Below are 13,444 nucleotides of genomic sequence, written 5' to 3' on the forward strand. Positions count from 1 at the left end.
AAATACAATCCACTATATTTATGCTACTCAAAGTTTCTCCAAAGTCAGGGCAGGCCTTAGGTATATCTGCCATGTTTATAGTTCAAAAATATCAAGGAGATTCAAGAATCTCAGTCATTTTTCTGAGCATTTCGCTAGGAGAGGACACTGCTCAGTTCCTTGGTTTTCATGGTTCTCATAATTAACAGCAAAAAGAAATCATGAAGGAAATAATAAATACAGTGAATGTTAATTGCATTCATTGTGGTTTTTAGGTCCCTTTTATAAAAATATGTTTAAATGTGAGCAAAGCATTCATGGAAGAAAAAAAATAGAAGAATTATTTGCCTTATTATTTCTAGGGTTGCAGACCTACAGCCTGATCCACAGTCTGCAAGCTGACCCTTGTGATCTGACACAGAAATCAGATGTAGATTCAATGGGCGATCTCCATCTCTAATGGTGTTTGTGGTCTGTGCAAAATTACCTCTCCGAAAGAGTGGTCAGGCACTGGGATGGGCTGCCCAGGGAGGTGGTGGAGTCACTGGCCCTGGAGATGTTCAAGGAACATTTGGATTTTGTGTTGAGGGACATGGTTTAGTGAGAACTATTAGTGATAGGTGGATGGTTGGACTGGATGATCTTGTAAGTCTTTTCCAACCTTAGTGTTTCTGTATTTCTGTGTTTCTGTGAAAATGACAGCTAGTTACAGGCGTAGCTGTGGGGAAAACTCAGACTTTTGCTAAAAATGCTGGCAATGAAGTGTAAAGAGCTTTTGTTTCCATGTCTGTTTCAGCCTTTTTTTTTTTTTAAGCTAATAGTTTTACAAAGGAACATCTGTGGGGAGCTGTTTGTTTGTTTTCCAGCAGGTATAAGATTAACACAAACATCTGATCAGTGGAACTTCCCATTAGTGTAGAAGAAGGCTTTGAAGAACACATGTAATTTGGAAAATGACAGTGAAGAGTATGACACCCTCATTTACTTCTTCATACCAGTATTTTCAGTACAGCTTTAGTTAAACCAGTTTACTTTTTAAAAATTATTAGTCTCACCCAGACTTTTGTACCTTTCATAAGACAGTCTTCATTTCTTCAAAAAGGATCCAAAAGGAAGTTAAGATCATTATTTCTTACATTTTCTTTTTCTTTCTTTTTTTTTTCTTCTTTTTTTCCATTGCAAAACCAAATGGAAAAAATGATTTGCAAAATCCTTCCTTTGCCTATAGACAGAGCTTGATAATTCAGAGGGAATCATGTACAACCTGACCCAGTGTAGCTAGGCAATCTTCTCTGGTGCAGGCTGTTGTAATTCTGCAGACTGCACTGAATCAGGGTCACCTGTACGAAAATCATGGAAACTGACAGTTCCATCAGGAAGAGAGGTAGAGTACATACTGCAGGTAATTGCTGATTGCACAAACATTTGATCAGATGAAAACAACAACAAAGTGTGTCAGAAAAGATGAACTGCTGTCAGCCCTCCAAACATAATTATCATTTACTCAGTTTTGACATCCTACTTCGGATAAGAGCCGTTATCCAGAGCAATAAAAACAGCTGTGCAGAACACTATCACAAACCCATTTAGTAGAAGTTCAGACTACCTAATTCTGTTTTCCTTAAAATATGGTTAAACTGTTTTCAGTGTTGCAAAGCTGCTTTGGTGATATTTTTTCCATCATGCATCCTGTTCAGTTGCATAATGCAATACAGGAAGTACTAGAAGTTATTCTGCCTTTGCTATCTTGTATTAGATTAGAGGCAACTACTGAGAAAACTTGGGACATTTTCCAAAAGTTATTTTAGAGATCCCTTTTTTCAGATTGTCCAGACTCACATTTATGCCCAATGATGATCTCAGACATTTTCAGACAGATAGCAGCTGGAAGATTTTCTCACTGAGAGGTTAGCTGTGATATCTGATGTGTGTTTCCCAACAGGTGCATTTGAAGTGGGAGATATTCATCTATGTAATGCAAAGGTAAAAAATCGATTTCTCCCTTGGTTATAAATGGAGTATGACTTCTATCAAATGTAATTTGTTCCATTTGTTTTGAATAGTAAATATACAGCTTACTAGGGATATCAACTTCTGCATTAAAAAAAAAAAAAAAAAAAAAGTGTAGGGAAAAGTCAGTCTGATCTTCAAAAGTCTGAAATACATATGTGTAGAAATGGAAAGTCCATAACTTCTTTTCAATCCCTTGTGAGCAATGAGCAGGCAAAAACCATCACTTTAGCAGTTTCCTAACCTACCCTGATTGCTATGAGCTACTTGAGTGAGTTTCAACGAACACAGGCACTTGTGTGGTATTGTGCTTTGTTTTTCATCAGTTTCTATGGGTTCTTACAGAAGCTGCTCTTGGCTAGATATCTCAAGTAATTTAAAGGAATTCTGTACTACGTATACTACAGTTTGAAATCTATGTATACAAGGGCTGCTTAGAAAGTAATGTCCCCCATTTTATTATGTTGGTCCACAACATCAGAGGCCGATGTTGGTGGTACGGCAGTAGGGGATTGAACCTTTCTGTCAATATTCTGTTGACATTCACTGATACTTGCTGAACACTAAAGGAAACCAAACAGTGGATGTCATCACAGTGAGGTAGTGGGTGGGGTGGTGTGTTCCAGCAGTGGTGACAATGGCAATGGGTCACCTCAACTAGGGCAGATTATTACAATTACAGAATGCAGGCTTTTGTTCAGTGCTGGGAAAAATATGTATGTAATGGTAGTGACTATGATGAAAAACAGTATTTTGTAGATGAGAATTTGCTCGATTAAATAGTGTTATTTTATGCTCTTATTTTATCTATTGTAATTTCCATGGAAATTAATAGGAGGCATTACCTTCAGAGCAACATATGTATTTTGAAAAGAAAACAGAGATTCTCATTTGATCTTTCTACATTTAAGCATACTAAATAAGGTGACATTTATGGAGAATAAAGTGAAGACTTCTAGAAGGTTTGACTTTAGATTTTTTCTTTTTTATTATTCTATAATCCATTTTACTGAGAGTAGAGGGAGAAGGTTCCTACCCAGCAGACAAAACACTGAATAGGGGATGTTATTCATCTCAGAGGATAAGACTGATTGTTCTGAACAGGAACATTTTAGCTATCTGTAACAGCATCCTGTGTGCACAGTGATGATGAAAGAGTGGTATGAACATGAGATGCGATTACCAGATCTCACTGTGTAGTTCAAGATCAGTTCCTAGCTGAGGGTCAGAGGGAGGATCCAGCAGACTCCCCTGCAGCCATGGAAAACTGCTTCTAATTAAGATAATTTACTCACTTCTGCTCATTCACCTGTATGCATGAACTGTGATCCTAGTACTAACATTATCCCAGTGTCCAGCCAACTAAATGTCTATAAAAAGAAAAGCACCAAAATAAGGTTACCAAAAGTCACAGAATAAATTTTTTTTGTTGCTGTTGCTAAAGTTAGGTCTGTATTCTAAATTTTACACTAACTCAAAGGAAGATGAATGTGATGTGCTGAAAATGATTTCACATTTGGGGCTGTTCAATGACAGCAGTAAGGTTGTATGTTCACTCTATTGCCTCTGTACATCATTCAAGTTATGTCAGCTTTTATGAGTCTGATATGATACAAATTTTCTGGAAGGCCCCTCGTTCCACACTGTGTTGCAAAACATGGTTGATAGCTGATCGCCAAATTGTGTGGTTTGAGTTACCTTTGAACAGTTTACTCAAACATTCAATTTTCTACATTTCTAATGGATTCAGTGAGATGGAATGAGCAAGGAGGAAATAGCTATTTTTTAATAGCAAATTAGATCTCTTATTCTGACTATTAGAGATATGTGTTACTGAATTCTGTCTTGAACTAGGATGACTGGTTTTGCACAAACATGGCATTGCTCAGAAGGAGAATGAATGGTCTTTGTTTGCCAAATCATTAGCAGTGCAGGAGCAATAGGTGTGTTAACATACTTTACAATGAAACCAGTGATGTTTGGCTGGTCCTGTGTCAGGAGTTGGGCTCAGTGATGCTTGTGGGTCTCTTAAAACTCAGGATATTCTATGATTCTATGATTTTATAATCATTTCTTAGCATACATTCTGTGTTTGGTAGACAGGGACAACAAGTCTTGGATGCTATAGATTTCATGCACCTTAGGGCCAGACTGTGATCCAAAGTATACAATGAAGTTCTCTAGTGTTCACTTCGGAAGCAACAAGAACAAACTTCTTAGGGAAAACTGGTTGTCCTGATGGCCTAAACAAGTTCTGAGTTTTTGAAAAAAGGATTTTTCTGTGAGAGTTTTGCATAAAGGAGTTATAAAACTCAGCTCAAACTGCAAAAGCTTTATACCAAAAGCTTATATATACAAATGACTGTTTTCACATTTAGAAAACCAGAAGTAGGTGGAGTGAAGCACGCCTCTTAACTATCACAGTCTGTACTTGTCTAAATTTACTATGAATAAGCTGTATCTCTCTCTTCCTCTCTGTCTTCTCAGGTAAATGTTATATTCCCATAATTATGGAGATTTGGATAGGAAATACTTCAGCACTCACTCCAGCTGCGAGCAGCATCATAACAGCTGTTGTACAGTTGGATAAAGGATCAGGAACAGATGAGCTTTCTGGAAATTCACAGCAATAATTCACAAGGCACCTTTGTGGGGCAGGTGGGGCTCCAGTAAATTTTGATGAATCACTGATAGTCTAAGACATCGAAAAATCTATCATGGCCAGTAGCATTTAGCAGAATCCCAGAAGTCAGATGAAGTGAACCTGGGGAATAAGAAAACTCCTTACAAGGTGGCTTAACAATAAAGCAGTAAAGGTTCCAGTTTAATGAGTTAGCAGCAGTACCAACTACAAATACTCACGTGCTGCTTCTCCCTGTGGAGGCTGTGATGTGAACTCAATCGGACAACTGCTCTAGATAGGAAAATCACTGCCAATGGCAAGTGTTTGTTTTTTAAGTTGGCCCATTTCCCTGATACAGTTCACAGAAGGGTCCCACAGATAACTGATCTGGCTTGACGAAGGGGAAGCTGTGCTGAGGGTTCAAGGTGGGCAAGAGGCAGAACAGAGATACAAGTACTTACTGGTTTTGCTGCCGAGAGCTTTGATTCATAAAACCATGGTCTCAGCTGGAAATAGAAGCTTGCTGTAGCCTAGCAGTGAGAGAGTGCTGGAGTCTATGCTGCCAGATGTTCCTGTTCTATACAAAGTACAGAATTTTGATTTCAAATCCCACATTTCTTATGCATCCCTCAGCTCGTTGCTGGTGATCTGTTCTTATAAGAGCTTAAGTTATTTTCTGTGTAAGTAACCTAAGTAAGGCAAGGATAAAGAAGGTAGTGAGGAATGAGGTTTTCGAGACATTTTAGGTAAAAATTCAACCTTGTGGCAAGCTGCTATTTTTAGTTAAACAACTAATTATGAATCAAAATTTCTCACTAAACCCAATTAACAAATAATAATTACCATAGCAACGAGTTCTTTATGTGGCACATGCTGAAAACACTCTTATAGATGCACAACAGCTTTACTTTCCTAGTCTTCCCAAAACAACCAAGAACTACACCAATCTGTCATTGAAGCAAATCCTAACCTAGAAAGCCAGACAAGAAAAGAATTAAACAGTTTCCACCGGCTCATTTCAGGAATGAATGAAATTCCTCCTCTTTAATGTTAATCTTCCTTGAGAATGTTCAGCTGGAGATTTCTTTACTTTTCAGATGTGTTTTGGTGAGATTAGCCCCAGAACTGTTCTGTTTCTATACTGAAGATCTAAATTACCTGCTGAAGAGTATTAGTTTTCTCTTTTCACCTGAGATGGTAAAACAGATGTTTAGCATTCTCCCACATTTCAGATCTTTTTCTGGACCTTTTCAGTTTTCTTCCTCTCCATTTGCTTTATATATGAATCATAGAATCATAGAATGGGTTGCGTTGGAAGGGAACTCAAGGATCATCAGGTTTCTACTCCCCTACCACAGGCAAAGCCACCAACTTCCAGATCTGGAACTAGAACAGATTTCCCAGGGTCTGTCCAATCTAGTCTTGAACACCTTAAGGGACGGGGCATCCACAACCTCTCTGGGCAGCCTGTGTCAGCACCTCACCACTCGCTCTGTGAAGGATTTCCCCCTGACATCTAATACAAACCTTCCCTCCTTGAGCTTAAAACCATTCCTCCTTGTCTTATCACCTATTCACCTGAGTAAAAAGTTAATTCTCCCCGTTTATAATCCCTTTTTAAATACTGGAAGGCTGCAATGAGGTTTCCTCGCAGCCTTCTCTTCTCCAGGCTGAACAAAGTCCAGCTCCCTCAGCCTGTTCTGCTAAATATCTCCTACCACTGACTGTACTAATCATGATGAAGATCATCTGTGATAGTGAATTTCTTTCAGGTTTTTCTAACCATCCAACATATTTCCAATTTGTAGGATTTGTTGAATTTTGTTATGTTTCCATTTCACTTCAGGTTATGGGTTATTTGAGTTTTCTGAACTCAGTCAGGTACTATACAGTGCACAACTGACCATAACTGGCAGGTCTCAGAAAGTACTGAATTAGGAGATTATACTGCTGACTTTATGGATTTACATTCCCTGATGGACAATTGAACTTTTTCAAAGAGAAAATATAATAAAACCTAAACACGTTGCAGATATGATTTTTGAAGATCTAAAATTTGACATTTGCAAATTCTTCTCTAACTCAGTCTCTGTTCTTCATAAATTCACAGAAAACAGAATTAAGTCCAAATCAGGACAAACTCTGGTGCTTGGAATAGGAGAAATGCCCCCAGATCGTTACACATAGCCCAACTCTGCTCTCAGCTCAAACTCCCTCACCTGTGCCCTTCTGAATTTCCATTTCTTGAGCTACATTCAGTTCTGTCATGATAACCTTTCTGTGCCTGAGATTCACCAGTCACTTTGCAATATATTTTTTAGAAGCTTTTTAATGATTTCTACCTCAACTGTTCCTTATTTTACTATACAGTACCAACCTCAATTAATACTTCTACCCAACCAGTTGTGTCCAATGCCTTTTAATTTTTTCTTAGTCTGAGATCTAGTAGTTCCAAATCCAACATGTTATCTTTTTTCAGTTGCCCTGGCAAAGGCCTTTTCATATGATGAATGAAATACAAATTAATTAATCTGAATCTGTGTGTACTGTCAATGTTAAACTTAAGCTAGTCCGATCTGCTGCTTCTTCCACTGGCTTTTCTTTTATCACACTGACTTGCAAAGTGCCCTGAGTTGCTGGCATGATGGACACTTTATAATTTTAACTTCTATTTAAAGTTTATTTCTGTGAACTAAACTTTCAATTACCTCCTATGAGAAAAATGGAAAGCAGTTTTGGAGTAAAAATTTTAACCTCTGCTTCTAACCGTCTGCATCATCTTGTCAAGTAACTTTCTTTAGCTGTATTTATACTGCTATTTGATTACAGAATCATAGAATTGCAGAATCATTAAGGTTGGAACAGACCGCAGTGAACCAACCATCAATCCATCACCACCCTGCCCACTAAACCTTGTCCCTTAACGCCACTATTACCCTTTCTTTAACACCTCCTGGGACAGTGATTCTATCACCTCCCCAGGCAACTTGTTCCAGTGCCTCACCACTCTTTCTAAGAATAATTTTTTTTCAACTTGAAACCTCTCCTGGTGCAACTTAGGGCCATTACCTCTTACCTGGGAGAAGAGGCCAAGCCCCACCTCAAAACAAACTCCTTTCAAGGAGTTGTAGATAGCAATAAAGTCTCCCCTGAGCCTCCTTTTCTCCATAATAAAAAATCCAAGTTCCCTCAGCCACCCCCCACAATTGTGCTCCAGAACCTTCACAGCTTCATTTCCCTTCTCTGGATACACTCCAAGGCATCAATGTCATTCCTGTGGGCCCAAAACTGTGTGGAGTACTTGAGGTGTGACCTCGCCAGGACTGAATACAGGGGAATGGATGATCGTGTGTGAATCATCAGGGACAGCATGGGTCCTATTGTAGATACTCCCAAGCATCACAGTGATGACTACCTTTTGTTTGCATTTTTTAAATATTTAAGAAGCAGACCTCCCCAGAGACCTATTTAATATCAAAACATGTCACTCATGCTTTTAAGATCACTTGCTATCTCTACTATAGCTGCTTATTTGAGTGCTGTGTGAGGTAAAAATAGGCTAAAAGGCTTATAAATGTCTTGAAAAAATTTTCTTTTTTTTCATCTTATACCTCAGCTTTCCTACTGTGCTGTTCCTGATTATCTTGCAGTTGGTCTAAAATTGTGTATGTCTTACAAAATCAGTCTGTCCTGGTTTGTGTCCCTGACATGCAATAGAAAATCCTGCAAGACTTCTGGAGTTGGTCACTGTAAACTGCAGATGAAAGGAGTGACAATGAGGGACTGAGGTATTTTATGTCTTTTTCTTTTTTTCTTTTTATTAACAAGAGCCACACATTAGTATTCTTGCAAGGCATAGTGTTTTCATCCTCAGATTGGTTACAAGCAGACTACTATGTATAAGAAAAACAAATTCTTCCTCTGAGTAAGCTGCAATTTTACCTGTAGCATGTTTTCCATAATTCCCTTTATCCAAATCAAATTATGGACTCATGAAATCTAATTGAAGTCCAAATTCTACTGCATTTGCTTGAAGGCAATCTGCTGAAGTGAGTGGCACTTGTCCTGAGTATTAGCAGAGACAGGTGACTGAACTGGGTGCATGTGGATGTTATAATTGAATTTGCAAGCAAACCACAATACTCTGCCACTGCTTTTACCACTGAAATATACAGTTCAAATTTGTAAAATACTTTTATCTTTTTTCATCTTAAACCATAAGTTTTCTAGCATGTGAGCATAGATTATCCTCAGGTCAGTCAAAATGATATGAAATGCTGACTACTCCAACCACCCACAGCTGACTTCTGTTGTTCTGCTGCATGGCACAGTCCAAACTGGTCTTATTTCATGTCAGACTGTCATACACTTAGAATCATGGAATCCTGAAATCACAGAATATCTCAAGTTGAAAGAGAATCATAAGGATAATTGAGTCACACTACTGACTCCACACAGGATCACCCAAAAATCAGACCATGTGTCTGAGAGCATTGTCCAAACACTTCTTGCACTCTGGCAACTTGAGTCCATGCCCACTGCCCTGGGCAGCCCGTTCCATGCCCACCACCCCCTGGTGTAGACCCTGTCCCTGACCCCCACCCGCCCCTCCCCTGCACAGCTCCATGCCGTTCCCTGGGCCCTGTTGCTGTCACACAGAGCAGAGCTCAGCGCTGCCCTCCGCTCCCTGTGAGGAGCTGCAGCCGCCATCAGGCTTCTCATCAGCTCCTCTGCTCTGGGCTGAACACACACAGGGATTTCAGCTGCTCCTCACACTTCTTGACCTCCAGAGCCTTCACCATCTTTGTTGACCCACTTACTAGCAGTCTGTGGCAGGAAGGAGTTATCTCATGGGCTAAAGTACTGTATTCTCTATTTTATATAGTGGAACAGAGGTGGAAAGTGTCTGCTGGAAGCTGGCTGGTCTGGGGAATGTTATCTCCAGTCAACCGTGGTGAGATAGAGGAAAGCAGAAAACAAGGAGATGGGATGGTGACAAACACAATAAGAATAAATAGTTTTAAGTTCCTTCCTTAAATAAAATAAGGGCTGCAAGGAAATATGCTGTATGTCAGTAAAATCAGGGGAGCTGAAAGGAAGATGAAATGGAAATGATTAGTCACTGTGTCTCGTAAGCATGATGGAGCACTCAAAGTAATGATAAGGTTGCAAACTAAAGCAAAAAAAAAAAAAAAGAAACATTTTAAACAGAAAGTGCCTAATTAAATGATAGGCTTTTTTTGCCAATGGATGTAGTAGAGGCCAAAGATATAACTTCAGGTAAATATCAGAGAAAAATGTATACAGTTGATCTACCAGGGGTCATTAAACAAATGGATAGAGTATGCCACCTCCAGCTTAGAGGTGCTGTAAAGAACAAGATCCTGGAAACTAGGATGATGCAAAGATCATGCTAATCACACCCTATTTCTCATAAGCTTGTCCTAGACGTCTATTATTGGCGAAGATTAAGCAGAGCTTCAGATGGAGCCAGGATATGCAATCTTATTTAATCACGGCATATAAACTGTAAATGATTTCCCTGTTTGATCATAGAACAATGTTCCAAATTCAGAAATACGGGAATATATAAAGCTGATGTTTCTGGCAAATGCATTTGGTTTGATATCAAATATCACTTTTGTAAACTACTTGAATGTGAGGAATGAGACCTGCAGATCTAAGGTACAGCGTCACAACGAGATTAGGAGTTTTTCTAAATGTTTTCTTCTATTAGAAGAAGCAGAAGTTGGATCTTGGTGCGACTGATTATCAGATAACACTACAAAAATACAACTTTTAGCCAATGATATCTCTCAGCCACAGTTGGATGGAGTGTTCAGGACAGTTTAGAAAATACATTCTAATGCACTTGACTTGTCCGTGCACTCCTACCTAAGCGTTCTCTGTAATTCGCAATCAGGGACAGGATTCAGAGTGGTGAACGTTTTGTCCATCACTGCATGGCAGTTCTAATGTTGTTATGATCCTATAAGAATGACCCTCGCTGTTATGGTGTGTAAGTATCAGAACCTGGACATCTCTGCTAGCAGGTGATGCTGGCATGAAGGGTAATGTAGTCCACGGCTGCTTTATCACCAGGACTGTGGTGCAACCCTGAAAAATGGGGCACAATTAGTGACACCTCATTAGCACAGTGGCTCTGACTGCACCATGACAGAGAGAAGAAAAAAATAACCGAAAAACAGAATGAAGCAAGAGCTGAGAGGACTTCCCATAAATTTGTAACGTACATCAGCAATGAGGTGTTGGATAAAGAACTGAATTTGCAGGGCTCTTTTCTGTCTATAATGCATGCAAGTATTATACATTTCCTACTGTGTTTCCTGAAAGATCCTCACTTGTTGATATGCTATGCCTTACAAATAAACAGAACACAGAGAGGTATCAATGACAAGCCTTTGGAATTCAAACTGCCCAACCATCCACTCCCACTTGGATCGTTTAAGTTCATGTCTCAGTGAACGAAGCTGTGATGCACCTTCTACAAGGAAAGAGTGCAGCACTTACGTAAGCATTGGTGAATAAAAGGCTTGTGTACACAGGCATAGGCTATGCAAGTATTTGGTTATGCATTCAGCTTCTCTTGTTGGATTGTTCAGGATTCAGATCATGCAAACTTGTACTTTGGCACCAGCTGAAAATGAATTTATTTGATTTGATCAATAACAGAATAACTATTATAATTGATACTAATTCTTAGCTAACTGGCACTCTTTGTTTTCCTTAATATGGCTTTGCTCTCAAACTAGCCATAAGACAAATCAAAAAGTTACTTCTACAGAAGAGGCAGTGCAAAAACAAATTGTTAATTATGTTTGTAATCATTCCTGACTATAGCCCTGTGAGTCAGTTCTTGGAAACATCATTTGTGGTTCAACTAGAGTTTAATGCCCCCAAATACTTTATACTTCTTCCTCAAGGCAGAGAGAATTTTATATATTTGATGCCTTTAATTAAGATCCAAGGGATTCCTCTATGCAAACTTTCATAGCCTTTTAGTTTTACAGTCAACATGACTGGAGAGCCACATTCTCATTCCCCCTTCATATTTAAACAGATATTTTTGCTTCTGTTACCTGATCAAATCATGCTTGTTTTTTGTTGCAGATAGCGGCCCAGGCAGTGTTATTTATGTGTATGAACACCGCAGGAATCTTCATTAGCTACCTATCAGACAGAGCACAACGTCAAGCCTTCCTGGAGACCAGAAGATGTGTAGAAGCCAGATTGAGGCTAGAGACAGAAAACCAGCGACAGGTATTCAAGAAGCACTCTTATTTTTGTATTAACTGGAATTGATAATTGAACAGCTCAGGCTGTTGGCTCATTTGTAGCCTCAGTATGATGCTATCTGATTTCTGAGGGTTAAGTAAGATGATTGCGGTCATTTTGCTGTTGTGTATTGATCTGATATGACAACTGAAAAATTTTCTTAGGGAAACCAGATGAATATCACTGTTTTTTCCCATACAAGAACAAGGGGTCATTGTGTGAAGCACTATCTCATAGCTTTTTAGAAATGGTTGTTTACACAAGTGGGGTTAAACTGGGGAAGTTGTTTCAGCATGTCTTGGATACAAAAAGCTTGTATTAGTTGAATTAAGCAACTTCATGGAAGAAAACTCTATCTAGATGGAGAAAATACTAAAACATTGCCTTTGCCTCCCAATGATTTTTCAGAGCTGGAATCCTACTACAAGGAAGCATCACTGTTTGCTTTCTCTAATCCTAAACTCTTCTCTGAAAATCTCCTTTTGATCACTGTGAGCAATGACATACTGGACTAGATGAACCTTTGGTCCAAACTTGTATAGTTGTTCTTAGGTACGTCATAATTTCCAATCCATAACTAAGAGACATCCAGTAAAATAAGTTTTCTGCTTATTGATTTCTGCTTAGGCAGTAGAAATGAGATGTACCGTTATGCACATTATGCTTTTCCACTGAAATATCAGAAGGTTCACCTCTTATTTTAAAAGTTGCATGGAGATCAAAGTACAACCTATACACACTACACTGCTGTTTCTTACTCGTATTAATTTCATTCTTCTGTAAAGAAATGTGTGTTACTTTCCAATTTAATTTAGTTTAATTTACTAAAGTCACTTTCTTATAAAGATATTTAGGAAATGTAATGTTTTATACTTAAAGTGAGAATTGAAGCAATGACTGTGTTGAGTGCTGCCACTTACATGTGACAGAAGGTCTCTCCAGCCATGTCTGGGGGTCCTTAAGGAAAGCTGGATTCTCTCTAGAATGCTCTCTTCTCATTGTAAGTGTAGGAGTTCAGTTTTAGTTTTTGTGGCTTGGCTTGATTTGTTTTTTGTTGTGTTTTGTTTTTGTTTATAAAAAGCTCTTTTCTTGTCAATTCTTTTGTAAACTTGTACTTTGTAAGCTTTCATATTCAGTATCGTTCCCTAGAGTTCAGTGCAAACTTCTTTAGAAAATGATAACAGGAATTTTCCCTGCTCCAGATAATTCTGAGGATTTTCCATTATAATTGTTTTATTTTCTCATGGAAAATGAAATTTCTATGAAGATAGCTTTTCTTTTTTTTTTTTTTCTTTTTTTTTTTTTTTTGAGAAATTCAATTTTGCTGAAATTTTATTTCCTATTAGGAAAATGAAGACAAAGTGCTTCTATTTCAAAGGGTTTAAAAAAATAATAACAAAAACACAGGTTTTTTTCAGTGCAGATGAAAGTAGGGCTTGCATCTGAAAGATTTGTTTCTCATAAATGTTGAACAGTGCATTTCGTTTTGGCCTGGTGCCTTGCAAGATTCTAGGGCTGTGTTGTTCCCGAAGGACA

The 13,444-nt window shown here is 38.5% G+C and overlaps 1 protein-coding gene across 1 annotated transcript in view; it reads left to right on the forward strand.

The window, feature by feature from the left end:
• ADCY8 (adenylate cyclase 8) overlaps positions 1–13,444 on the forward strand; it is a gene marked incomplete at its 3' end in the record, with an annotated part of 126,150 nt that overhangs the window by 19,145 nt on the left and 93,561 nt on the right. The window contains exon 2 of the mRNA XM_079533636.1: positions 11,744–11,893. Coding sequence (XP_079389762.1) covers positions 11,744–11,893 — 150 coding nt within the window. The remainder of the gene's footprint in view (positions 1–11,743; positions 11,894–13,444) is intronic.

The sequence above is a fragment of the Tetrao urogallus genome (assembly GCF_951394365.1).
Source record: "Tetrao urogallus genome assembly, chromosome: 3".
In the NCBI taxonomy this organism is placed as follows: Eukaryota; Metazoa; Chordata; class Aves; order Galliformes; family Phasianidae; genus Tetrao; species Tetrao urogallus.